Below are 25049 nucleotides of genomic sequence, written 5' to 3' on the forward strand. Positions count from 1 at the left end.
GCTCTCTCATTTTTGTGGAAATTTTTTTTTGAAGTTAAAATGCTACTGTGGTGGGTTTCTTTGGTTTTCTCCACCTTACAATGATGTTAAATTTAATTACATTATGGTTGCTATTACAGTGCTGTTCAGCTAGATTCACCTCTTGGACCAGATCCAGTGTGCCATTTCAGATTAAAACAAGGATTGCCTCTCCCTTTGGGGATTCCAGGACTAGTGGCTCCAAGAAACATTCATTAATGAATGAATGCGAAACCCATGGGTGTGAACTTCTATGTCTATTGTAATAAGACTCTGCCCTCAAGTCCTCCTTGGGTGTTTACTAACATGAATATTTAGACCCCTAGAGACAGTGAAACTTCCCTTCCTCCCTCAGAGTCTGACAAAAATGTATCGTCCTTCTGCAGAGAAGGAACTGTGCCATCTGGTGTGCCTGGACTGCCCTCAAACTGTGCTCTGGATGAAGTGTTGATATACTTGGTTCTGGTATAGGAGCAGTGGTTGGTACTTGGGATTAAGCTCCTTCACGAAGCCTAATAGAGGCGTGTCCGATACCAAAGAGACCAGTAGGTCTTTTGACATCACACAGGACTTTGGTACAGAATACAGTGGTACTGAAGACAGATGAGTAGATAACATTGGTACCAGGGTAGACAACGGTACTGGGGTCCATGTTGCTGAGAGGTTGGGACAGCATACCCATTTTGGGCCTTGGGCTACTCTGTCTGAGGCTTGAGAAGATTTATGGCTTGACCTAGAACTCATCGCCCTCTGTCCCGAGATTTTACCAGGCAAGGACGATGGATCTTTAGGAGTAGGAACTTCAGGTCCACATGTGGAGCACTTTTAGATGATGAGTGCTCAGAGGTTTATGCCACAAGCATCCCAGGATCTGAAGAGGGATGCATTATACTCTTCAAAAGGAACATTTTCCAACAAAACTCCTTCGCTTTCTGGGTTCTCCTAGAACAGAGGTGGGCAAACTACGGTCCGCGGGCCCATCCTGCCTAGTCCCTGAGCTCCCGGACGGGGAGGCTAATCCCCAGCCCCTACCCCGCTGTCCTCCCTCCCCCGCAGCCACGCCCTGCGTGGGCAGCGCAGCTTTCCAATAAGCCTGTCCTGCTGCTCTGAATGGTGTGGTAAGGGGGCAGGGAGGATAGGGTAAGGGGCAGGAGGTCCCGGGGGGCAGTCAGGGGACGGTTGGATGGGGCGGAGGCAGTCAGGAGACAGGGAGGGTTCGATAAGCGGTGGTGTCCCGGAGGGGTCGAGGGGTCCCAGCGGGGTGAGGGAGACAGGGAGGGGGGTTGGATGGGAGTCGGGCGCAGTTAGGGATGGGGGTCCATGGAGGGGACAGTTAGGGGACAAAGAGTGGGGGGGAATGGATGGATCAGGGGTCCCAGGTGGCATGTCAGGGGGCGAGGGTGTGGATAGGAGGTGGGACAGTGAGCAGGTGGGCAGTTAGGGGCAAGGGGTCCAGAGAGGGGGCAGTCAGGGGACAAGGAGCAGAGGTGGTTGGATGGGTTGGGGGTTCTGATGGGGCAGTCAGGAGGCGGGAAGTGGGAGGCACAGCCTTCCCTACCCAGCCCTCCATACAGTTTCGCAACCCCGATGTGGCCCTCAGGCCAAAAAGTTTGCCCACCCCGTCCTAGAAACGGATTTACAGAAGGCACATCCCTCTCTTTCTAACGTGCCCCTCACCCAAACACAAGTATTTGGTATGAAAGCAACTGAATCAATGAGAAAGTTTGGCCTTACAAAAAGAGCAATTATTAAAGCCTGGAGATGTACGTCAGTCACAGGGCATTGTCATCACTAAAAAGTTTACTTGGGTCATCAGCACCTCGGTCTGAGCAACCAAGTTAGCCCAGCCTAGCTGTGAACAGTGACCCTAAAGCCATATCTGAATTACTGTGTCCTCACTGGTGCTTCACTCACTCAGGTAAGTTGCTCTGACTTCTGGAGGCATATTCCATAGTTCTTTGTACTTCAGTAAACTGAGCTACTCTCAGATTCTCTCTCAGTGAATTGTGGGAGAACTTGTCTATCCTCTGGGCACAAAGGGGGGATTCTGAGAAGGCACTAGAGGAGTATCAGCACTTGAGTGATCTAGCTGGTGTCCTCACTACAAAGTGGGCAGGTTCTCAGACCAAGTGAAAGCAGCACCCAAGCTCTAGGTCAGTGGTTCTCAACCAGGGGTACACGTACCGCTGGGGGCACACAAAGGTCTTCAAATGGGTACATCAACTCATCTCGACATTTGCCTAGTTTAGAACAGGCTACATAAAAAGAACTAGTGAAGTCGGAAGCACCTGACATTGGCCACTGCCGGAAGACAGGATACTGGACTAGATGGACCATTGGTCTCAAGTCAGTACAAACTAAAATTTCATACAGTCAATGACTAGTTTATATTGCTCTATATACTATACACTGAAATGCAAGTACAATATTTTTATATTCCAATTGATTTCTTTTATAATTATATGGTAAAAATGAGAATAATCCATTTTTTCAGTAATAATGTGTTATGACACTTTTGTATTTTTATGTCTGATTTTGTAAGCAATTAGTTTTTACGTTAAGTGAAACTTGGGGTATGCAAGATAAATCAGACTTCTGAAAGAAATACAGTAGTCTGAAAAGGCTGAGAGCCACTTCTAGCCTATTCCCCTATCTAGGCCAGACCGATTGGGTTTAAAGCACCACCAAATGCAGGTATATGTATTTTGTGTGTGGACAGAAAGGAATAACACCGAAGTAAGAACCTAAAGGCATGTCTGCATTAGCGAGCTTATAGCTGTACCAATGCAGCTGTGCCACCGTGAGATCACTTGTGTAGCCGGCGGGAGAGAGCTCTCCTGTTGACATAATAAAACCACCTCCAAGAGCAGTGGTAGCTGTGTTAGTGGGAGAGCTTCTCCCACTGACATAGCGCTGTCCACACCAGCGCTTCTGTCAGTGTAACTTATGTCAGTGGGGGGGGGGGGGGGGGTTATTTTTTCACGCCCCTGAGCAAAGTAAGTTTTACCAACAGAAGTGGTAGTGTAAACATGGCCTAAGTTAACTCTGCAGTGAAGAGATAGTCTTGGTACCAGGATAAGCCACTAACCCTGAGGCAAAAACAAACAACCAAGTTTCCTTCTAAAGGGAAGAAAGGAAACACTAAACCATTAATGTTAGGTATTTAGTAGTTTACAAAATCTCTAACTATCTATAACTAACTATTTACATAAGAAAAGGTCACATGAACACTGCAAATTCCAAATTGTAGCCAGAGAAGGAACTGCCAAAGTTGGGCTCAGCCCTACCCTTTATGCCTTTGGTTAGCATGAGGACCCACAGGGTACAAAGAGTGGCCACCAGCAGGCACTACACGGTCCTGGTTGCATGTACACCATCAGTGGAATGTATACAGAGAAGCATTTGAAGGAAAACATTTCACAGAGTTATTTATGTGAAGGCATTACCACCAGTGTACTTTCAACCCTTAACATTTATATCTAGAGAAAAATGCTGTAGGATAAATTTTCATTAAAAAAAATATAATTACACTTCTGTGATCAACAGTCAGACACTGACCATCTCAAAAAGCAGTTTCCTGGATTTTGAATTACAAATCTCTTATTTCTTACTTTATTACCATTCATTTAAAAAAGATGAAGGTGGCAATTTGCTGGGGGATGATTTGTAAAGAGGACACAATGTTTAAAAAGATACAGAGGCACATGCGCAAGCAGGCACGCACCACAACCCCAATGCAAGAACAGGGATTTATTTTCGATTTTGAAATAGTCAGACAGGACTCATTAGCTGCATTGTGGGTTTAGTAGTTTGATTTAAACAATCTTTTTCTAAGATGTCCTTTGATTTAAATGGGTTATTCTTATACTCAGATTATTTTAGATAGAGAAGGACACTACTTCAATGCACCCTCCATTTGCTTTTTGACACTTTGAAATTTCAGGGCGATATAAAACAAAATATTCACGGCTTTCTGGGCTCTTTTTCCTTTTCCCTCCCATCCTATTCACCAACTAATTTGATTCTACCATGATCTCAGTGTTAGTCATATGATATCCAAATCACTCTCCAAGCAACAGACTAATGCCATTATTACTTCACTGTAGGCCCCAGAACATTCATCCTGGATGTGAGGGGAAGAAAATATTCAAACAAAGTCTTTAGACATGGAAATAAGAATTCAAAAGTGTACTGATAAAGTAAGTTGCCGCTTGAAATACTATCACTTTTAGGGTTTGTCCCAGCATGAGAACAATTTCTCATAAATGAATTAATATTTGTAATGTCAAGATAAGACAGTTCCATGAGGACAAAAAATGTTTACTTTATCATGGGACTTTTCCAATACAGCAAAGTGTAATCTTGATATTTCTGCCAACATCTCTCAACAGCAGTCAGCATTACTGTATTTTTCACAAGCTACGAAACACTGAGAAAAGTAACGTTATTACATACTTGTCGCTCAAGATCTTGAATTTTTTTTGCATCTGCTGCTCTGTCCTTTAAACGTTTCTTCTGTTGCCCAGACTGATTCCCAGCTTCAGTTCTGAGATTATCAACCTATTCAACATATTCAATGGTACATTACAAAAAGTATATGCAACAGGTTCACTTCATTAGCACAGTTGAAAATATTTTAAAATTATTAAAAATTATTTAAAATATTTTAATTATTTCAAATTAACTATAATGAAAGAGCTCCATATTTGAACAGGACTAGTGCAGAAGTCTATCCTAGTTTTCAGTATAGTTTGTCTGATAGAAGTCTATGAACTATATTCTCATGCTGGGCTATGGCCTCTTTGTGCCAGATGGGGTAACGGAACTGTAACCAAGCTGCAGAGATCTAGCAGAGAATTCCCTTATGAAGGGAACTCCCTGGGAGCAAATTTTTGCCAGGTCTGTGCCCTGAGCCTCTTCCCTCCCACTCTCTTGACATGCAGAGGAGGGGGTGGTATGGTAGAGCTAAGCTATGATGTCTTCCACTGACGTATGATCAGTTAAGGGCACAATTTAAGCATTCACAGCTTTGCATTCAGTGATGCAATTTAGAGATGCCCAGCAGCAGCTCTAAATTATATCTAAGATGGGCTGGCTCTGAGGTTCAGGGAGTCCGAACCAGACGCGCCCCTTTCTCCCCATCACCAAGAAAAGCTCTGTCACAGGAGAAAATTTGGCCATCAAGGTTCAAGTCTAATATCTGGAGATTCCAGTGAATATTAATATTCCAATGCATTGCTAGAGAAATATTGGACCGTTAAATGAACGCACATTCCCATTATCTACTGCATCAATGGTGGATGTTATTCTAAAAACGTGGGTAATAATAATGCTTCGGTGTAAAGTTTAACCTTTGATGCACAAAACTGTTCATCCAAATGAGAGCAATCTTACTGTGTTTCCCAAATGTTTGAAAATGAGCCTACTTTGAGGAAAATGAAACCAATGACAGCTCCTCCCCACCTACCATGTGTTGTTAAAGGCCTACATATATCTTACTTTGCAACCTCCTCCCCCACTTTAGGATGTTTATAATACAATACTTCCTCTGTTTTCTACATGCATTCATGAGCAGGGAAATAGTATCACTGGCATCTGACTTAGCGTCCACTGATATAAATGGGGCAGTTCACACTCACAGATATTGCTTCAGGCTCTCTGCATTGGTTTTACTTGTTTCATGTTTTGAAAGGTTTTCTTTTCAACCATTACAGGTAGAGACTTTTCCCTCAAGAAAATAAAGCTTCCTCTGACTCTGGAGAATGACTGAGAAGCCTGTCCATGTCCCCTATAGCTATTTCCTTCAGCCTCTGAGGCATGCATGCCACGCACTTTGGGTAACACTGCTTTAACCACTACAGTATGGTATGTTTTTCAAATGTTAGTATAACGACGTAACTCCTATCTGGTAGTCTTAGTCAATGATTTGCATGGCCTAAAGAACTATTAATTTAGAATTATTTCCAGAAATGCCACTGAAGTGTCAAATGCAAATAAAAACAGTTTTAAGCTCTCATACATCTAAATCCTCCATTTTACACATTATAAATGTACATTCTCCATATCAGGCCCTCAGTATTTAAATAAAAGATTTTGATGTATTCCAATACTGCACTTAGAATAAGATAGATAACATATACTGAAAAAACAAGTTGTATTCTATGGACACTATTTCTATAAGTACTAATTCACAAAAATAAACCTTGAACTGTTGTGATCACCTGTAGTTTCAATTTCTCAATTTCTTGTTTTGCATCTTTAAGACGACTTGCATCTCTGTCCAAAAGCTCCTGATTTTCTGCATACCATTGAAGTCTCTTTTTCAAAAGACTGATTTCCTGTTTGTATGATTCTTCTATAATCTTTATCTCATAAGATTTTTCACCTAGAAGGCAAAAATACTTGATTTAATATACTCCTCTTAGAAATCTGCAACAAAGCTTTCTCAGATATATTTCAGGCACTTTGCCACTACTTTTTCTTTACTAAAATTTAAAGGTGCGACTCAAATTAAGTTTTCAAATATAAGAGCATTTCAAAAGCCTTTATATCACATTTATTTAAGCCCTTCTGTATTACAAATAATTAAGTGTTATATACATTTATTTAGTGAAACACAGGTAAAGAGCAATTATCCAATTATTAACTGGAATGAGAGCCTCCACAAATGAGTACTTTACCTGAAGTAGAATCAATTTGGGCTCTTGCCAAATCTCTCTCTCTCCTCATTTGTCCCAAATCTACTTCAAGAGCTTGTTTGTCTTGCTTAAGCCGTTTTATCTCTTCCAGCAATTTGGCTTCTTCCTTCTTAATATTCACAGAAAACATGTAAAGAAAAATAAACCAACAGAACATACGTTTTCTACAAAAAAAAAAGTAACTGGTGTTTTTCCATCATAAGATGGATCACAGCTGCTGCACTGGTCCCTTAGCAGCCGATGTGATTGTCTATGTTGGATAGTATCCTTTCTACAATACAGTGCAGGAAGACTATATGAGGTTAGTCACGCAATAGAGGCTGAATCTGAGGTCTCTTATAACATAACAGGCTCTTATTAGATCAGTCTTAGAAGCCAAACAATCCAGATTCAGTCTGTAAGTAGACCACAGTTAAAAAAAAAAAACAACAACTTTTTTTAGTCTCGGCACAATGGCAAAAAATATGAGTTTACATATATCAAGAACATAAACCCATTCCCAAACTTCAGTCTACTTCATTTGCATCAGCGAGCACTAACCTTTAGCCTTACTCCGGCTATGCCTTCTTGGAGACCCTTCAAACCAACAATTTGCTTCTAGGTCTCCTGCTTTCCCAAGTCCAAAGGGAAACGAATGAGAAGGATGGTTTCTCAGAAATCCACATGCCTCCTTGTGAGATCTATGAACACTTGCTGGCTGGATATGGTTCTTTCTACAACCTACTGGTTTTCTTCCAAGATGCCAGGTCTTTCCCTTTGAGTGCGATGTGACCTCACACTCTGACCACCCAACAGAGAGACTTGTTCCCTCTCCTTTGCTTTGAGAAAGTGACAATCTTCCTGCCTCAGCTTCTCCATATTTAAAATGGGAGATCTGCCCTCATTCCAGTATACTGACACTTATACGAATAGCATGGGAGACATGGATTTTATTCAGATAATGGGGAGTTTAGATAATCGAGAGAGCAGGGAGCCTTGCTCACTCCCTCCCATGACAGCAGGGCTGCAGAGGGCTCCCTGTGCTGCTCCTTCTTGATTATTGCAGGCACAAGATGCCCTGGGGCAGGGGAGAAGAGGGGCATAGTAGTCATGGGAGAGCACAGCAGGGAACCCCAGCTGGAACTAGGCTCTGCCCTGTCAGGACCACCACTGTCCTTTGGCTGTACAGGGAGCCCTCTGCAGCTCTGCTGTCATGGCCCCACTCCCATGACAGCAGGACTACAGAGGGCTCCCTGCGCTGCTGCAGGAGTTATTTAGTAGAAGGATGGCCTCCCTTCTGGCCAGGTCTCTGCTCTATTGGTGGACAAGGAAGGGATAAAGCAAAGGTTCAAATAATAGGGTTTTGGAAAATCCAGAGGGTATCCTGTATCTGTAAATTTATCTTCTCAGGAATGACATCTTTGGCTGTCTATCACAAGAGCAAAACCTTCCCTTGCAGAATACAGAAACAGTTCAAAACTCTGAACTGGCAAAGGCACCCACCCTCCAGCTATCATCTAGAACCTAACTGAAAAACACTCCTTAAACACTACACTAAACTTGCCTGAGACTAGCATGTATTCTTTATCGGTGTCTCAACAAAATGTGCACCTGTAAATGTCTGCATACCACCTTGCTGGCTGCCATCATTCTCATAGAACATTTCAGGATAACCACTGAAGCACCCACAGAGATGATAATGGCGAAAGGCATCTTTGGAGGCTAGTTTTGTGCATTCAGTTGATTATTCATTCATGCTATTTTCAAGTATTAAAGCAAGACAAGTTTTTAATAAAGACTATAAAATGGTACATTATTTTAGCATAAGGAAATATGCTACAAAATTTCCAATTTTACTTTACACAATAAGTCTATGGTATCAATGGATATATTTATTTTACATGGAGAGATTAATATTTAAACAGGTATACAATTCCGGAACACAAAATCCACTTACCTGTGCTACTCGAAGTTCTGAAATCAGTTCTGTGAAACTCTGGTTTCTTGTTGGTTTAGAATCCTGCTCTAACTGTGACAGGAAGTTATTTTTATCCATCTGTTCTCTAATGGAACAATGACAAAAGAGAACATTATGCAGTTTGGTGATCTTACGTAGCTTTCTGCTTCATTAACACATTCAGTGGTTTCCCTATGAAAGGATCATGTCTACAAATTCTGGCAAATATTTCTTTTAAATCATTAAAAAAAGAATAAGCACTGAAATACATAAGTAAAACAAAGCCCAAAATTACTCCTGGGATATCAGACACCAGTCCATCCATCTTCATAAATGCTAACTTGATGATTGTGATGCTGTGTATAAGAAAGATGACTGTTTGTATCATTGTTGTCAGATGTCAACAGAAAAGTTAAGATTTGCTAAGTATGATTATCTTGTTTACATGAATGTATCATTATTGTATCTGAAGTTATGAAGACTGGCTATGTACTTATGTCTTTCACAGGTGTTGTATTCCTGGGTGACACCCCCAGACAGAATTTACATTAGGGCTAGACAGCTGTGCGTGATGGCCTCGCAAGGACACTCCGCTCTTACAATGGACTACTGAAGAAACTCATCCTGTCCAGATGGCTCTTCTGGAGGATGCCTCAGATGGCAAGGAGTCAATGGCCGCCACCCCTCTCCCCCGGCGTTTAAGTACCAAAGGTTAAGGGCATGTGATATGCTCATATGATCCTGGGCTGCATTTTGGACCAGTAACTTTCAACATACAGGTGCTGTGGGCTTTGTTTGGGACTTCCATGCACATTGCAATACAAATAAAAGACCTCTGATATATCCCTGTGTTGCCTCTTTCCTGCTTTAATTCTCTGGACTGTGGATTTACAGCTAAAAGGAGCATTTTGAACTATGGACTGAGGACCTTCCAATCTTTTGGGAGTTACCAGAGAGACTTTACATGCCAGCAGTCTATTCCAGCACTGCTGAAACCTGATATAAGGACTTGGCAATCATTTGTATGTATATGATTTATTAACTATTTATAACTCCTTTTCTTTTATTAGCAAACTAACTAAAGGCTTATTAAGGATTGGCAACAGCATGATATTTGGGTAAGATCTGAGATTCATACTGACCTGGGATATGTCTCTCATCCATTGGGATTAGGAAGAACTTCACATATGGTTAATTGGGGTTTCAATAACCTCTCACTATATTAGATTGGATTGACTGGATGGGAGCCAACGGCTGGAATGCCTAAAGGGGACTATGTTTGGCTTCTGGATACTTAGGTGTGGTACTGCAGAAGTTCTTTTGTTACTGGCTTGGTGAATCTAACTATAGAGTAAACCACTAGTTTTGGCAGGACGGTCTGGCCTATTTCTTGCAGTCTGCCCTGACTGTGGCATTCTCAGTGTGGCCCATCCCAGGCACCAGTCACAATGATAATTAGATAAAACAAAAGAAGACAAGTCATTATTTGATCAAAATCAGTAAAGGTGATATCTACCCCCTTTCCTGCACAAGCCACTATGTCTACACTGCAATTAAAAAAAAACAAAAAAAACCACAACACCACTGGAGTGGTGAGTCTCAGAGCCCAGATTTACGGGACCTGGGCACATACTAAATAAAGCCATATAGATGTTCCCACCTGGGTTGGAGCTCAGGTTCTGAAATCCACCCCTCCTCCCAAGTTTCAGAGCCTGAGCTCCAACTGAAGCATGAATGCCTACACAGTTATTGGTAGCGCTGCAGCATGAACTGTAGACCTGGACTCGTAGACTCGCTGACGTGGATTTTTTTGGTAGCATAAATAGACCCATAAACTCCAAATAAGCAACCTTTGCTTAGGAAAACCACATGCAAGTCTGGGGATAGAATCTACTCCCCATGAATTAAGCTCAGCTGTGAGCTCCTATACAAAGATTTGTAAATACTGGATTTGCATGGTTGCTGACCCTCCATGCTGTTACAGACACAGATCCCAGTTTTACAGAGGGGGAGATTCCCCCTATGTAACCACTGCTCAGTCACTCACAACCTCAGCATGGTGATTCCTCTGTACTGGGGTCTTCTGTGACCTGAGCTGCTTGATGAATTTCATCTTATGAGAATACTTATGTATAATAATAACCAAACATTTTAACATGGCAGATAAAATTATACTATCAAAAGGCATGCTCTCGCCCCGGCCTTCATTTAATTCTGTGGCCCATTCTTTGTATGAACAAACATTCAATCTTGAGATTTAGAATACAACCATCTAAGCTACAAGCCCTGTTTACTCCAATAGGTCTCTAACAGAAAAGGGAAGGCTAAGAACTAAATTTGGACACTTCTTCCACCCCTCCCAATTTCAATGGAATAGGAGCTCACCAGTCACCTATCACCATCTATGACAAAACAAAACAAACAACAGGATATCTGACAGGCTTGCTAGTTCTGCTCTTATGGTTCTGCTTACTGAAGGCTTGTTTGCATGGTGAGTTAGTCTGTGATAAGCTAGTGCAGACTAACTGGACCCTGGTGTGCACTAGAAGTTCCCTCGTGCATGTTAATGTTGTCCCGTTTCAGACAGTATTATGTTAATGCACAGTAGGGAATTTTAAGTGCCCAACTGCAAGGTCCACATGGGCCAGTTAGTGCACAAAATACTAGTGAAGACAAATGTATATCCCACTAGTGCAGACTAGCACACAAGCCCTCAAACTAACTCTGAATTTACGTGTCTTTAAAGGCTAGAAGTTTAAACACACTCACCTTAAGGACGCTAACTCAGATGTTAAATGTTGATTTTCCTTAAACATCCGTTCCTCATTTTTCTTGTTTTGTATCTGGAGTTCTTTCATTTGCTTGTATAACCTTTCATTTTCCTAAGACAAAAAAGACAAACTTAACCCACATTCATGTATTAATAATAATTTTATCTGGCTCAACAGCATTTTTACTGTAATCTACATGTGTACTTTGCTTCTATCACATTCTTAATACTTAGATTTCATAAAGCAATTACTCTATTACCTCAGTCATAGAACACAGACTAAGCATAAATGACAGTAATTTATAAAAAAGAATAGACAATAATAGGTCATATAATTGTAATCACTGAATACTCACACATAGTCAAACATATTTATGTTGGATGAGACTTTGATGTTTATAATAATTTGTTTTTAGAGCACATCTGAATATCAAATACTTTTTTATACAGCATGCTAAACTACATTTAGTACACATTTACCTTGGATTGTATCGAGCGTCCAGGCTGAAAACACTCATTAAAAAATGAGTTAATTAAATTTGTAATTGAACTCCTTCGGAGAGAATTGCACGTCTCCTGCTCTGTTTTACCCACATTCTGCCAAATATATTTCTTTTTATAGCAGTCTTGGATAATGACCCAGCATATGCTGTTCATTTTAAGAACACTTTCACTACGGATTTGACAAAAGGCAAAGGAGGTACCAATGTGAGATTTCTAAAGACAGCTACAGCACTCGACCCAAGGTTTAAGAATCTGAAGTGCCTTACAAAATCTGAGAGCATGCTTTCAGAAGTCCTAAAAGAGCAACACACTGATGTGGAAACTACAGAATCCGAATCACCAAAAAAGAAAATCAACCTTCTGTTGGTGGCATCTGACTCAGATGATGAAAATGAACATGCGCTGGTCCGCACTGCTCTGGATCATTACCAAGCAGAACCCGTCATCAGCATGGACGCATGTCCTCTGGAATGGTGGTTGAAGCATGAAGGGACATAGGAATCTTTAACGCATCTGGCACATAAATATCTTATGACACCAGCTACAACAGTGTCATGTGAAATCCTGTTCTCACTTTCAGGTGACATAATAAACAAGAAGTAGGCAGCATAATCTCCTACAAATGTAAACAAACTTGTATGTCTGAACAATTGTCTGAACAACAAATAGGACTAAGTGGACTTGTAGGGTCTAAAATTTTACATTGTTTTGTTTTTGAGTGCAGTTATGTAACAAAAAATAAAATCTACATTTGTAAGTTGCACTTTCATGATAAAGAGATTGCACTACAGTACTTGTATGAGGTGAACTGAAATAATACTATTTCTTTTGTTTTTTTACAGATTACAATATTTGTAATCAAAAATAAATATAAAGAGAGCACTGTACATTTTGTATTCTGTGTTGTAATTGAAATCAATATATTTGAAAATGTAGAAAATATCCAAAAATATTTAAATAAATAGTATTCTATTACTGTTTAACAGAGTGATTAATCATGATTAATTTTTTTAACTGCTTAACAGCCCTAGTTCTGAGTCATACCCAATCCCAGAATAAAAGTTTCAAGCTCTGTTCTCTACTTTTCAAGCTCTGTTCTCTGTTTTCTACTTTTCTACCAGTGCAGTCAAAGACACAAGTTGTACCTCTGGGCTGAGAAGAAGATGGAGAGATGATGCAGATGCATGCTAATAGAGCCAAGCTTACCTCCACAAGCCTAGTTTTTCTTGGGAAAACTAGTTTTCCACGTGTTTTGGGGACAGAAATGTTGATTCTTTATTGGCCAAACTGTATTTTATTTGTTAAAGTTTTCAGTTCACAGGTTGTATTCTTTTAATGCCAGGTAACACTATACAACTTGGGAAGAGCTTACTCAAAACTAGAGAGATTTTGAAATGTGTGTAATTTATTCATGCCCTTCAGAGCTACACCTCTACTGCTTTTTAGAAAAAGATATCTCCCTTAAGTAGAATAGCAGCAACTAGTCAAGGATTTCAACTAGGAAAGTTTCATTCTCAGAAGAATGAGTTTAATAATTCATAGGTTTTCCATTTACAAAAGGCCCAAGTAAGACAGCTTTTGAAATTTTGAAGAAGTAAAGGAAACCCCAGAAAATTTTATTTGGTAACAATTCAACTAAGTGTTTTTAAGTTAAACACAGATGCATCTTGTATGTGGAGAAGCGCAGAAACACTTAACCTCAACTATGGATACAATGACCATGGCAGATGGGAGCCTAACTTCCTTATATGCTTTAGAAAATCCCACCCTAATGTTACAAAAACAACAAATAGTTTATCTGATCTTTTTGTTTTTACAGCTAACCAGAGTTCACACCACCACATTAAAATATCACTCTACCTGCTGATAACCGTGAAGAAGGTTCTCTTGATCTTGAATTTCCTTTTGGATTTGCTTTAACTTTTCTTCAGTGACAGTCTCTGTTGCCCCAAGGTGAAGCCATTTCTTTTCTTTGCTCAGCTCTTCCATACTATTTAGCTTTCAAAATATACAAAGCACACAAAGTGTCAATAAAACAATTGTTAGACAAAGTTCTCTGGAGAAAGCTTTGCACTAAGTTAGATGGCATCTATTTTCCTTTTTATTAAAACACACACACACGGAAACAGAGTACTCTGAGCCTTCAAAAAAACTGGTGTCATAGAAGCATTATCTGAAAAAGTGAAGCACATGCAAGATTGTAGTAATATGCACAACAGGCCCTGTTCAGTATAAGGGCTTGTCTATATGGGGAAACTTACCAGCAGAACTATACGACTAACTCCCCACGTGGACACTCTTATTAAGAGTGTTCATGTGGTAAAACTGTAGCAGTATACTTGAATTGGTAAAGTTCTGGTGGTAACTTTCCCCAAGAGCCAAGCCTTAAGCATAGTTTTGTAGAAAAAACCATCAGGAAGTGTATATAATTCTGCTTTTATTTTACCAGAAACTGACATTATATTAAAGGTTTATTTATAGTTATAGCGTAAGGATTTATAATCTGAATGCTGCCCTGGAATGTGTAACACAGGATACGTATACACCACTGGTGGCAGCTATATGTATACTACTTGCCGCCATACGCTGAGGTTAAAAGCACACTGCATCCACACTGCAGCATGTAGCCACAGATATCAGTGACATGCTCTGGCAGAGGAGAGGTAGTGGGGAAAGGCTTTAGCAGCTTCCTGCTGCCAGAGCCTTTCACTGCAGTCAGGAATAGTTTTGCTGTGGGGGAGGGAGTGGAGAGGCAAAGGCTGAACCTTTCCCTCTCCCCCACCCCAAGCCCTAGCCTTTCCCCATTGCTAAAGTCTTTTCCTGAGGCAAGGAATGCTCTAGCAGGGGGAAAGGCAAAGCCTCTCCACTGTCAGAGCTTTTCCCTGCAGCAGGGAATGACTCCAGCAGCAGACAGCTTGCACAGCCTTTCCCTGCTGCCTCCTCATGGTCAGAGTTCTTCCCCACTGGAGGAGTTAAAAACAACAGTGTAGACAGGCAGAGACAACTTAGGCAAGTAGAGTGGGTAGAGTATGTATTCACATACATACACACACTCTTCAGGTGTCTTTACTTGTCTAAGCCAGGCCTCACCAGCTACACTGTTATTTATACCCACGCTAGGGGGGCTATGCGGATATGTACTCTACATGCTGCCAAAAGAAGCATGCGGCATACACGTATCCGGAGAGGAATTAGACAACCCCTAAGTAGCAAAGCTTCTAAGTAGTAGCCTCCACTCATCTTGTGACTGTGTGGCTTAGAGAAGAAAATTGGTAAGTAAATTGGTTGAGGTGAAAGTTCAAGACCATCTTTTAAAAATCTGGGGTGAGACCTGGTAGAAACTTTGTCCTTATTTAAAAAACAAAACAAAAACAAAATAAAAAAACATGTAGGAGGCCCTACTCTGAGGGCCTGCAGTTCCCCCATCCTCCTGGCCAACATGGTAGCCATAAGGAGTGAGTGAAGAGCATAACTCAGTTTACCCTCTGGAAAAACAAACAACTTTATGATTGGTTTCAGATGGAACAGCAATAGCGTGAGTGTACACCTTGCACCCACCCTCCCCGTTTATTTCCTGTTAATTGGTTCAGAGCAGGAATGACTGAACTAAGAAATACTGAGTGTTGTTTTCAGAAGCAACTCTTTCCCTTTGTCTGTGGTGGAGGTGGTACAGCACCTTCGTCTGAAGCACATAGTTTTCTTGACTCAGCCGTAAAAGCTCTTTATCATGTTGCATTTTCATTTCTACCACCTTATTCTCCATTTCCTTCTCTTTCTGTGAAAATGAGTCTTTTAGCTGCTGAATTAAATCATGTGCCGCTTTCAATGTTTCCTCTGCTTCCTTGACTCTTTTTAGCAAATAAAGCTCTCTCTCACTGTTTTTGACAGGGAAAAGTGAGGAATCCTGGTGAAGAAAAATTACCAGAGAAACACTGCATTGAGATCATTGATCATTTCCATTTCATTTCAATAAGATGTATTCAAGATTTAAGGTTAGCAATACTACATCATCTTTCTGTGAACTATTTCACTGAGCACTCTGAAAATATAAAGAGTGTTAATACAGTTAAGCAAGATTAAGTGCCCAAAGCCAGCAGATATCGGGGTGCAGGAGAAAAGAGTTGGGAAGGATCTTCACAGGTAAAACATACAATAAAAGTGATAAAATTATTGTCTTTAGGTTTTGGGGTTTTTTTAAAGCAAGTCATGTTAAAATGTCATTTAAAAATAATATTTATACTATGGTTCTGGTAAAAAATGGCACCAACTTCAAAGAGCTTTTCCATGTATGTGTGACAAATCCTATAATCTTACTTTAGAGAGAAAAATGAATTTCTAACTACTTTTACTCTCCTTAGCACTAAAGAGCTAATACTGCTACGAGCGAATCAGTTCGATTCTACTTACCTATTCTGTAACTGTTGCTCTTCAAGTGATTGCACATGTCCATTCCATGTGAGGCATGTGTGCCAAGTGCACTGAAGCCAGGGATTTTTTTCCCTAGTGGTATCCGCTGAGGTAGTGCCTGTGCCTGCATGTACTCCTGGCCCAGGATACAAAACTTGGAGCCACTCTGGCCCTTTTCACTTCCTTTGCATTTGAATCCATAACAAGCTAGACTCTGAAGCAGAGGGGAAGGAGGGCGGGGTTTGGAATGGACATCTCGAAAAAACAGAACAGATAAGTCACTGTTTTTCCTTCAGGTGTTTGCACATGTCCATTCCACGGTAGGTGACTCCCAAGCAGTTTGAAATGGAGGCAGAGCTCAGATTCTATCTGAAAAGGGACTGTAGAACTGCCTTTCCAAAGCTGGTATCATCCCTAGAAGCTGCAGCAATAGCATAATACTTGGTAAAGGAACGTGCATGTGTCAGAAATTGGGATATTTTCCCAAAATGCTGTTGAAGTCGCTTGAACTTCTGAGGAATATGCAGAAATCTTTGAAGGAGCAGTGGTCTCAGCAATCTCATAACACACTGATATGCATGATGTGCTCTAATTTGAAATTCTTTTCAAGGAAACTGCCAGCTCCTTAATTCTGTCCGCAAAGGAGACAAACAGCTGAGGGATGCACAGAATGGCTTAGTTCTGTTGAAGCAGAGGCAAGGGCTCTATGCATGCCTAAAGTGTGGAGCCTCTATTCATCTTGTAACTATGTGGCTCAGTGAAGAAAATTGGTAAGTAAATTGTTTGGTTGAGGTGAAAGTCCAAGATCATCTTTAAAATACTTGGGGTGAGGCCTGGTAGTGACTTTTATTTTTTAAATTAAGGACGAAGTAGAAGGCCCTACTCTGAGGGCCTGCGGATCCCCCATCCTCCTGGCCAACATGGTAGCCACAAGGAAAGCCACTTTGACTGAAAGTGATGTAATCAGGAGAATGCAACCAGTGACTCACAAGGTGGGCCATTAGAAGTAATACTAGGTTCAAGACCCAGGACACAAGCAGTGAGAAGGTACTAAAGAGGAATCAGAGTGTCTCCACCCTGTATACTCTTGCCTGGGATTACAAATAGATGCAAGGCACACAAGCAGCCCTCATTGGTACTGCTTTGTGAAAAATCTCTTTCCAGTTCACTGGGTGTGCCCACACTTAGTGTGGAATGGATATGTGCAATCACTTGAATTGACAGTTATTCCCAAGGAAGAGTGAACACAAATTTCAGAACCCATGCAAAACTGCAGTACTGGCTATATATTAAAAAAATAGAAGGTTTACTTGTAAACTGAACAAAGTTAATACGGAAATCACCAAGATGAAAACATGAAGCCCCACAATGACATTTTTAGTCACTTTTCAGAAAATAAATGCACTTTAAATTTATTTTTGCCAATATTTTAAAAAATATTTGTTTGTTGTGGCTCTAAGTCTAGCTTCCCATACCCTCATTGGAAGCTGCATAGAGGTGCCAGGGAAGAAGGAAGAGCAGCACTCTGACAGGTAGTGCAACATCCTATGCTCTTCTCTTTGCTTTCAAGATTTCCTTTGGGCTCTTATGAGCCTTTATTCATCTTGAAAAGGTTGCTGAATAGAAGGTTCAAAAAAATGGTAGCGACCACACACAGCTACCTGAGCTGCCTTACTCCATGTCTTGCTTACAGAAAAGCAGGAAGAATCCAGAGATAAATACCAATAAATGCATAAAATTTCTTGTAAGGCAAAAATAAATCAATCAATCTTGCTTTCTTATTAGCTGCCTACTGCCTGCCTGAATAAAAGAGGAGAAAAACTCTTTGCCGTGTTAGCCAAGTCATTTTTCTGTTGACATACTATTATATGCTCAAGCACAATATGCAGTACTAATACAAAGACAGACAAATACAGGTACTAACTTACATGCTAAGTATAATAGTTTTATTTGAAAGTTTTATTTAAATTAAACCTGTTTGATACTGAAATATTAATGTTTAGAAATTAGATAATGGATAACATTTTCACAACAACATTGACATAAAACTACCAAAACAGACTGATCTGGGAACCTAAAGTGGCAATATGACTTTAGCAATATCTTTTAGAAGAACATCAACATCTTATTAAAGCAAACTCTTAATGCCAAGTTTCAGCATTTATTGATCCTATTATAAAAGGTATTACAAAAAGCTTTAACAAAACTGGTATGCAAATTCTTCATCACGGGTGTTCCAGTTTTGAACAGTAATAACTTAAAATACAACACTTACTTTTTGAGTCTGCACACAAGAATCCATTTCCTTAATCTGCAGTCCAAGGGCATTAATGACTGACTGGCCAGACATAACCATATTGCTGACCTTTTTAGAAGCTGATTCATTTACTGCAGATCTTATTATCCTAGTAGTAAATAACGTTTCTTCATTTTGAGAGGAAAAAGCAGAACAGAACAAAATTCAGTGAGTGACAGACTGCGAAGGTACTGTGCTATAAAACCAATGAAAATGTTTATTTTCTACTTGTTAACAACACATAGTGTATGTATATGCTCTCAAAAAGTCAAGTATATTCATATGATCCACCAGTGCTAAGCCTCAAGCTTCTGGATCACAATTCAAGCACTCCATAGTTAAGATTTTCAGTTAATTCAAGAGCATCCACAACAAATTATGTGCAATGTTACTGGAGATGGAGTAGCCATCATTTCCTTTATAAAATTTTTATTTTATACTTAAAGAACAATGAGAAGTATAACGTAATAACCAGAATGCCCTGCAGACCAAAAGACCAGGATAATTATCCATTAATTGGACAGCAAATAAGCTAGCTCAGGTTTCAGAGTAGCAGCCGTGTTAGTCTGTATTCGCAAAAAGAAAAGGAGTACTTGGGGCACCTTAGAGATTAACAAATTTATTTGAGCATAAGCTTTCGTGAGCTACAGCTCACTTCATCAGATGTTTTGTGAACTTTCTTTAAAAAGAACCAAGCAACCCACATATATGTGAAGATACTACCAGTCACAGCAGAAACACCACCAACCTTAGAAATAGACCCTGTAGCAAAACACCCCCCCCACACACACAGTTTAATTGAGAAACTCAGCATCTATTCGTAACAGACAACATGACATTGGTGTATGCAGTGCTGGTGTAGCTATGTTGGTCCCCGGATATTAGAGAGACAAGCTGAGTGAGGAACTCTCTTTCATTACATCTCTGTGTGGGCTCAAAAGCTTGTCTCTCTCACCAACAGAAGTTGACCCAATAAAAGATATCATCTCACCCACCTTGCCTTTCTAACTTGACATTGGGACATAAACAGTGAAATTCATCCTAGGGTATAAATTCAACAATTTATAGCTCGGCAGCCTAGAACATGGGGGTTTTCTGTAACTACTGAAATACTAGAGACTACATACACTCCTGCCAAAAAAAAGCCTGAGCTGATGACAGGAGTTTCTACATATAGTGCAGGAAAATATATTGGTAAGTGACCATGTTGCAAATCAGATGCCTTTTGTTCTTCTGAAGAGCTGGTCTCTTTCAGGTTTTAGCCCTGCTACTGCTGGTTGTGAAATAGTTGTTTGCTTCTAGGACTACCTGAGGTATTTTTCCTGGGAATTTTAAGGAAGATAAATATACCTTTCCTTACCAACCACCTCTGTCACCATTTTATCCAGAAGCTCCCTAAACTGTCGGCCTCTCAAAATAAGGGAACACAGACATGAGCTGTTTTACCCTACAGTTTTCTCCATGTGCTTCCTGGAGACTACATTAGTTGCTATCGAATGTGCCGAGAATGTGAGAGCATCCACAGAGTGGATGCCTGTAGTACCTCAGAAATAACAAACAGTGCCCACAAGATGCCAAAACTGATTAGGAATTTTACAAAGTTCAAATGAACCAAATCCTGAAATTCTGTCTTTATTTGTAGTTCAGTCTCTGCTGTACAAGCCACTTGGAAGCAGAGAATTCTGGAGGAGGTTTTTTCTTAGTGGGCAACCTCAATGTCACATTAATGGGCATTAAGGAAAAAACTAATTCTGGAAATAAATGGGAAATAAAAGCAATTGTTTCTTTGTATTTTCTAACAAGTGCCAAAATGCACAACTGAGGATAAAGATAAAATGCTTATAAAGAACAGGACAGGCCACACTGAAAGAGGTTACAATATCACTCCAACAAGTTGAACTATCCAAAGGGATTTTAACAGAAATGGAGATTTTTTAGTTGCAGAGAATACTTATACTTACTAGAGTAGAAACTATGACAGACATACATGTGTTTTTGAAGGCAAAATTATTTTCTATTCAATTGGTCAGCAATAGTTAAATAAATGTAGTGGAGGAGCACGGGCTTTGAATAATTACATATGACTAGAGTAAAAGGCTGGTCAAAAAATGTTTTTTCCTCCCTATGGAAAATTTTGAATTTTCATAAGAAAATTGAAAATGTGTTAGTTTTTTTTAATGAAAAAACAATGGTTTTTGAAGACAGCAGGCACTTTCCTTAAAAGTTTGCATGTCGTCAAAATCGACGGAAGATTTGACTAGCCCGGTAAAGGAAGGTTTGAAATCCATATGTAAAATATGCTACAAAAAAAAGATTACATTTCTACAATGAGTTCTGGGTAGGCCTATTCAAGCATAAACTGATTACATTTATTTTTCTTATTTCACTTTCGGACTGACTATGATATGCATGAGTCCGTGATATCAAAATGCATCAATTTGTTCAATGCAGTAAATATCATACAATCTGACTGCAATATGAAAATATGACATCTATCCCAGGAATCCTGGGAATCTCACATGGATTTATTCTTTCAGGAAAAATTAACACTGCTATAAGACTCATCTTTAAGAAGTGGAAAAAGTATGTCACATAAAATCTAACACTATTTGTGCGTGTAACATCAAAACCAAAAGCTCTCTGGATTAAACAAAAATTAACCTCTGAACTCTTCATTTAAAATAAAATTATGTGTATAAAACTAACAGTTTACCTTTTTGCCTTGCTTTATCTGGAGGTGATTTGGCTTTCAAACTTGGCTTTTTGAGAGCTTCTTTTGATGCTCTCTTTTCAGTAGTTGTGGAAAGTTGTTTTAAGGGTGAAGTGGGTTTACCATATCCAGAACTCCTAACCAATATATGAGGTCCAATGGAAGATTTCTTCTTATGTAAAGGAGCTGTACTTCGAGTGCTCTTGTGCATTATTTGCTTATTAATCACTGAATCCAATCCCTTGTTCCTCCAGGAGCTGGACTGATGTGCCTGTGTAGAATAAGTATAGTTTGTAACAACCACATTAGACTGTAATAAAATCTAAAGGTAACTTCAGTTCTTTTCCTGTTTATTTAAATATAATTCTAGTAACAGAATACTGGGCCAGTTACAAGAGTTATACTTAAACAGGAATAAAATTCCTGATGGAGCTGAAAATGAATAATTCAAACCCAAACAAATGAAAAATGTGTAATTCTATAAAAATCTCCAGTGCTTTTAAGGTAGTGAAAAGAAGACATCACACCAAGTAGGGAAAATTGCCTATTAGGTGGAATGGACAACAGGGTAGAGATGAAAAAGACCTATTAGGTCGTCTTGGAAATTGGCATTCAGCTTTGGAGTCATGACCCTAATGAGTAGATAGCAATAATGTTTTCTTGGGAATCCCCAAATTATGGATAGACATTTCTAGCAAATATGTTTGTAAAAACAATCTTCAAAATGTGATTTAAAATTATTTTTTTAAACAGATAAAAGATAGCTAAATATGGCTTACCTTATTAATTTTGCTGTCCTGATGCAACAATGCAGAATCTTGTATTTTTTGTCTCAAAAGGTCAAGCTGCTCTTTATCAATCTGGTCTTCTTTATCAGTCCCTTTTTGATGACTATCTTCACTACTTTCTTTTGCAGTTGCCTGGAGAAAAACACTCTCTTCTTCTTTACTACGTTTATCAAACAAAAAATCTAAACTTTGCTTCTCCAGAACTGCATCATTTTTGTGTTCTTTAATTGGCAAACGACTGACAAATTCAGCTGCTCTGCTGTCTGTTAGTTTCACCGGACTAAAAAAGAAAAAGAAAAAGTGCATTTAACAAGACTTGCAATTTGCTTACAAATATTTTTTCTAAAATTGACACACAAATGCAATGTTATTTCCATTGCCAGGTCAAAAGACTCTTCATTTTTGAAATAGCTACTTGCAATACTTCTAAACTCTGTTTACTAATGGAGTAAGTCTACTGGAAATAGATCTTATTTTCAAAAGTGGCCAGACCAACTCAGAATACATATTCACTTTACAGATCAGCACAAACTACACACAGTAGTACTAAATTATCTAGCACAATAAAAATCTAGATTCCTAGCTCAAAAATGACCCTAGTTATTCAGAAAGATGATTTTCACAAATAATTCATGGACATTAAGATGTTAAAACATGCATTTTCTAAAACAAATACCTTACAAGCTCCAGATCAAAGCCTCTTGCATGAGATGAATCTGCTCTAATGGGTTTCATTAATTCCTCTACAGTGAGCAAATCTAAGGAGTGGAATATATTATTAATTTTAAGTATAATATTTAATACACAGTAATAAACTAGTTATTTTAAAAAAATTATTACAATTCTGAGTGGGTGATAGATTTAGAAAACATATTTTATCAAATGCTATAACTTAGTATTTGGCAAAAATATCATGTATCTTTCTGAAACATGCCCCTTACTGATTTAACTTGGCATCAAATAGATTCCAAGATACCTACCATATAAAATAATACACTGATGTTGCAAAACAAACAAACAAACAAAAAAACCCCACACTTGTCTCAACCATAAAAGTAACTTTCAAAACAAAAGTGTCAGAATCATTAATTTTGAGTGTTTTTTTGTGTGTGTGTGTCTTGTTTTTACAAGCACCCTCATTGTCCAGAAACTACATACAATCTCTCAGGTGTTATTCAGCTATTTTAAGTTAGGCACAGGTATTCCAAATGGTATAATTCTGCCTGATTATTGCATAAAATATTTATTGGCATTTTTAACTTAAGTCACTAACTATGTTTTAAGTGCTGCATTGAACACATTGATAAGGATAATACAAAACCAGTAATAAATGAAAGCTGTGTTAACTTGAACCCCATTAAAAAGCAAAACAAAAAGAGATACTGAGTTAAATTCTGCCAAACAGTAATCTGTAATTCTCCAAAATCTCCAGTGCTTCTAAGGTAGTGAAAAGAAATCACAGACAGAAAATAGAAATGGAAAAGACATACTAGGTCATCTCGGAAAATGGTGTAAATTAGGAATAACTCTCCTCAATTCTTTGGTGTAACTAAGAGCAGAACTTAGCCTGTTAATGTTTGTCACACAGAAAAAGTGGGTAGAGAAGATCTTGTTTCTAAGCTTTAAAAAAGGTGTTACAAATATAAAGCAAATTAAAATCTTTTCTTAAAATAGAAATTTATGTAGTACGAATCTTTGTAGGCCAGATCCTATCCACCTGTAGTAAAACCCATGGGAGAGAGCTGTTGGGGAAGGAGGTCTTTGCAAAGATTGGCTTCTGTCGATTTCCCTATATTGTCCCATTCAAGTCTGAACCTGTGTTGGGTAGGGTAATCAGAGCTGTTGAAGAACATGACAGATCCCCTGGCATCTGCAGGAGGCCATCCACATGGAGATCCTTTACCTCTGCATCAGCTCTGGCCCCCACCAGCTCTTCCTTGGCAATACAATGCTATTGGAGAACTCCGTTCGCCCTGGATGCCTTTAGGATACCAGAAGGGTGCTTAATGGAAAGATAACTGTATCAGACTATATTATCCTTGCTGGGAATGTGCAACCTGCCTTCTCATTCCTATCACCTGTGTAGTCTTCCCCCTCTCTACCACTGTAGATCATGATCTGGTGTAGCACTCTCTAAGAGTTTGAGTAGAAGAGAAGAGACAGTGCCACTGATGTGGCTGATCCCACATCTTGTGGAGTAGAGATTCACATGCTGAAGATCCACTCCCTGGTTGGATTTCAGGGAGAAGATCTAGAGTCAAATTTTCAAAAGTGCCTAAGTGATTCAGGAGCTTAAGTCCCATTTTCTAAAAGCACTTAGAAGCTCAAGTCTCACTGAAAGTCAGTAAGACAGACTTAGGAGAAAAGCTGGTCAGAAGAATTCCAACAAAATATTTTTTGTCATAATTTTCTGATACATGGAAATCAAAATATTTCAAGGCAGCAGTTTGAATTTGACAAACTTCTGATAGAACGCAGGAAGGCTCCCTGTCATCTCATCTCTGGATTCTCAGCAGATGGGGCTTGCGGGTAGGATAAAGTGGAGCTGGGACCCTGGTAGACCCAGCTCAGCCAGGAGTCTCAGAGCTGTCACTCCCAGGGTTGCAGCTTCAACCCACCAAGTATGTTAGAAAGGACCCAAGGCTTCCCAGGTCCCAGCAGTTCACCATATGGGCTGCAATGAAGCCAGGGACCCTGGAAACTACAGACTGAAATTGACATGATTTTTATTAGGTCCATAGCTGCCCTTCAGTGAATAGCAGCCCTGAAGCTGACCAGACTTTTGTCAAGTTAAAAGGTCTGGTCAGTTTCACCGCTGTTATTCAGTGATAGACAGCAGTGAAACTGATAAGAATCACATCAATTTCACTCTGCAACTGCCAAGGCCTCATTGGTCTCCAGCTTCCCTGCAGCCTGCCAAAG

General features: G+C 39.5%; 1 protein-coding gene across 9 annotated transcripts in view; it reads right to left on the minus strand.

Annotated features, from left to right (window-relative positions):
- Positions 1 to 25049, minus strand: part of CEP162 (centrosomal protein 162) — a 127826-nt gene that overhangs the window by 64952 nt on the left and 37825 nt on the right. For 8 of the 9 annotated variants that reach the window (XR_013635548.1, XM_078852136.1, XM_073336580.2 and 5 more), the window contains 11 exons: positions 22804 to 22885; positions 22119 to 22407; positions 21343 to 21610; positions 18609 to 18757; positions 15603 to 15830; positions 13787 to 13924; positions 11422 to 11534; positions 8653 to 8758; positions 6699 to 6825; positions 6240 to 6403; positions 4474 to 4578 (listed from right to left, as the gene is read on the minus strand). Coding sequence is in view for 8 of the 9 variants with exons in the window: in XM_078852136.1 (XP_078708262.1) it covers positions 4474 to 4578; positions 6240 to 6403; positions 6699 to 6825; positions 8653 to 8758; positions 11422 to 11534; positions 13787 to 13924; positions 15603 to 15830; positions 18609 to 18757; positions 21343 to 21610; positions 22119 to 22407; positions 22804 to 22885 (1769 nt within the window). In the remaining variant the exon portion in view is untranslated. The remainder of the gene's footprint in view (positions 1 to 4473; positions 4579 to 6239; positions 6404 to 6698; positions 6826 to 8652; positions 8759 to 11421; positions 11535 to 13786; positions 13925 to 15602; positions 15831 to 18608; positions 18758 to 21342; positions 21611 to 22118; positions 22408 to 22803; positions 22886 to 25049) is intronic. The other variant, XM_073336582.2, reaches the window with a different exon arrangement.

Source organism: Lepidochelys kempii, chromosome 3, assembly GCF_965140285.1.
Source record: "Lepidochelys kempii isolate rLepKem1 chromosome 3, rLepKem1.hap1, whole genome shotgun sequence".
In the NCBI taxonomy this organism is placed as follows: Eukaryota; Metazoa; Chordata; order Testudines; family Cheloniidae; genus Lepidochelys; species Lepidochelys kempii.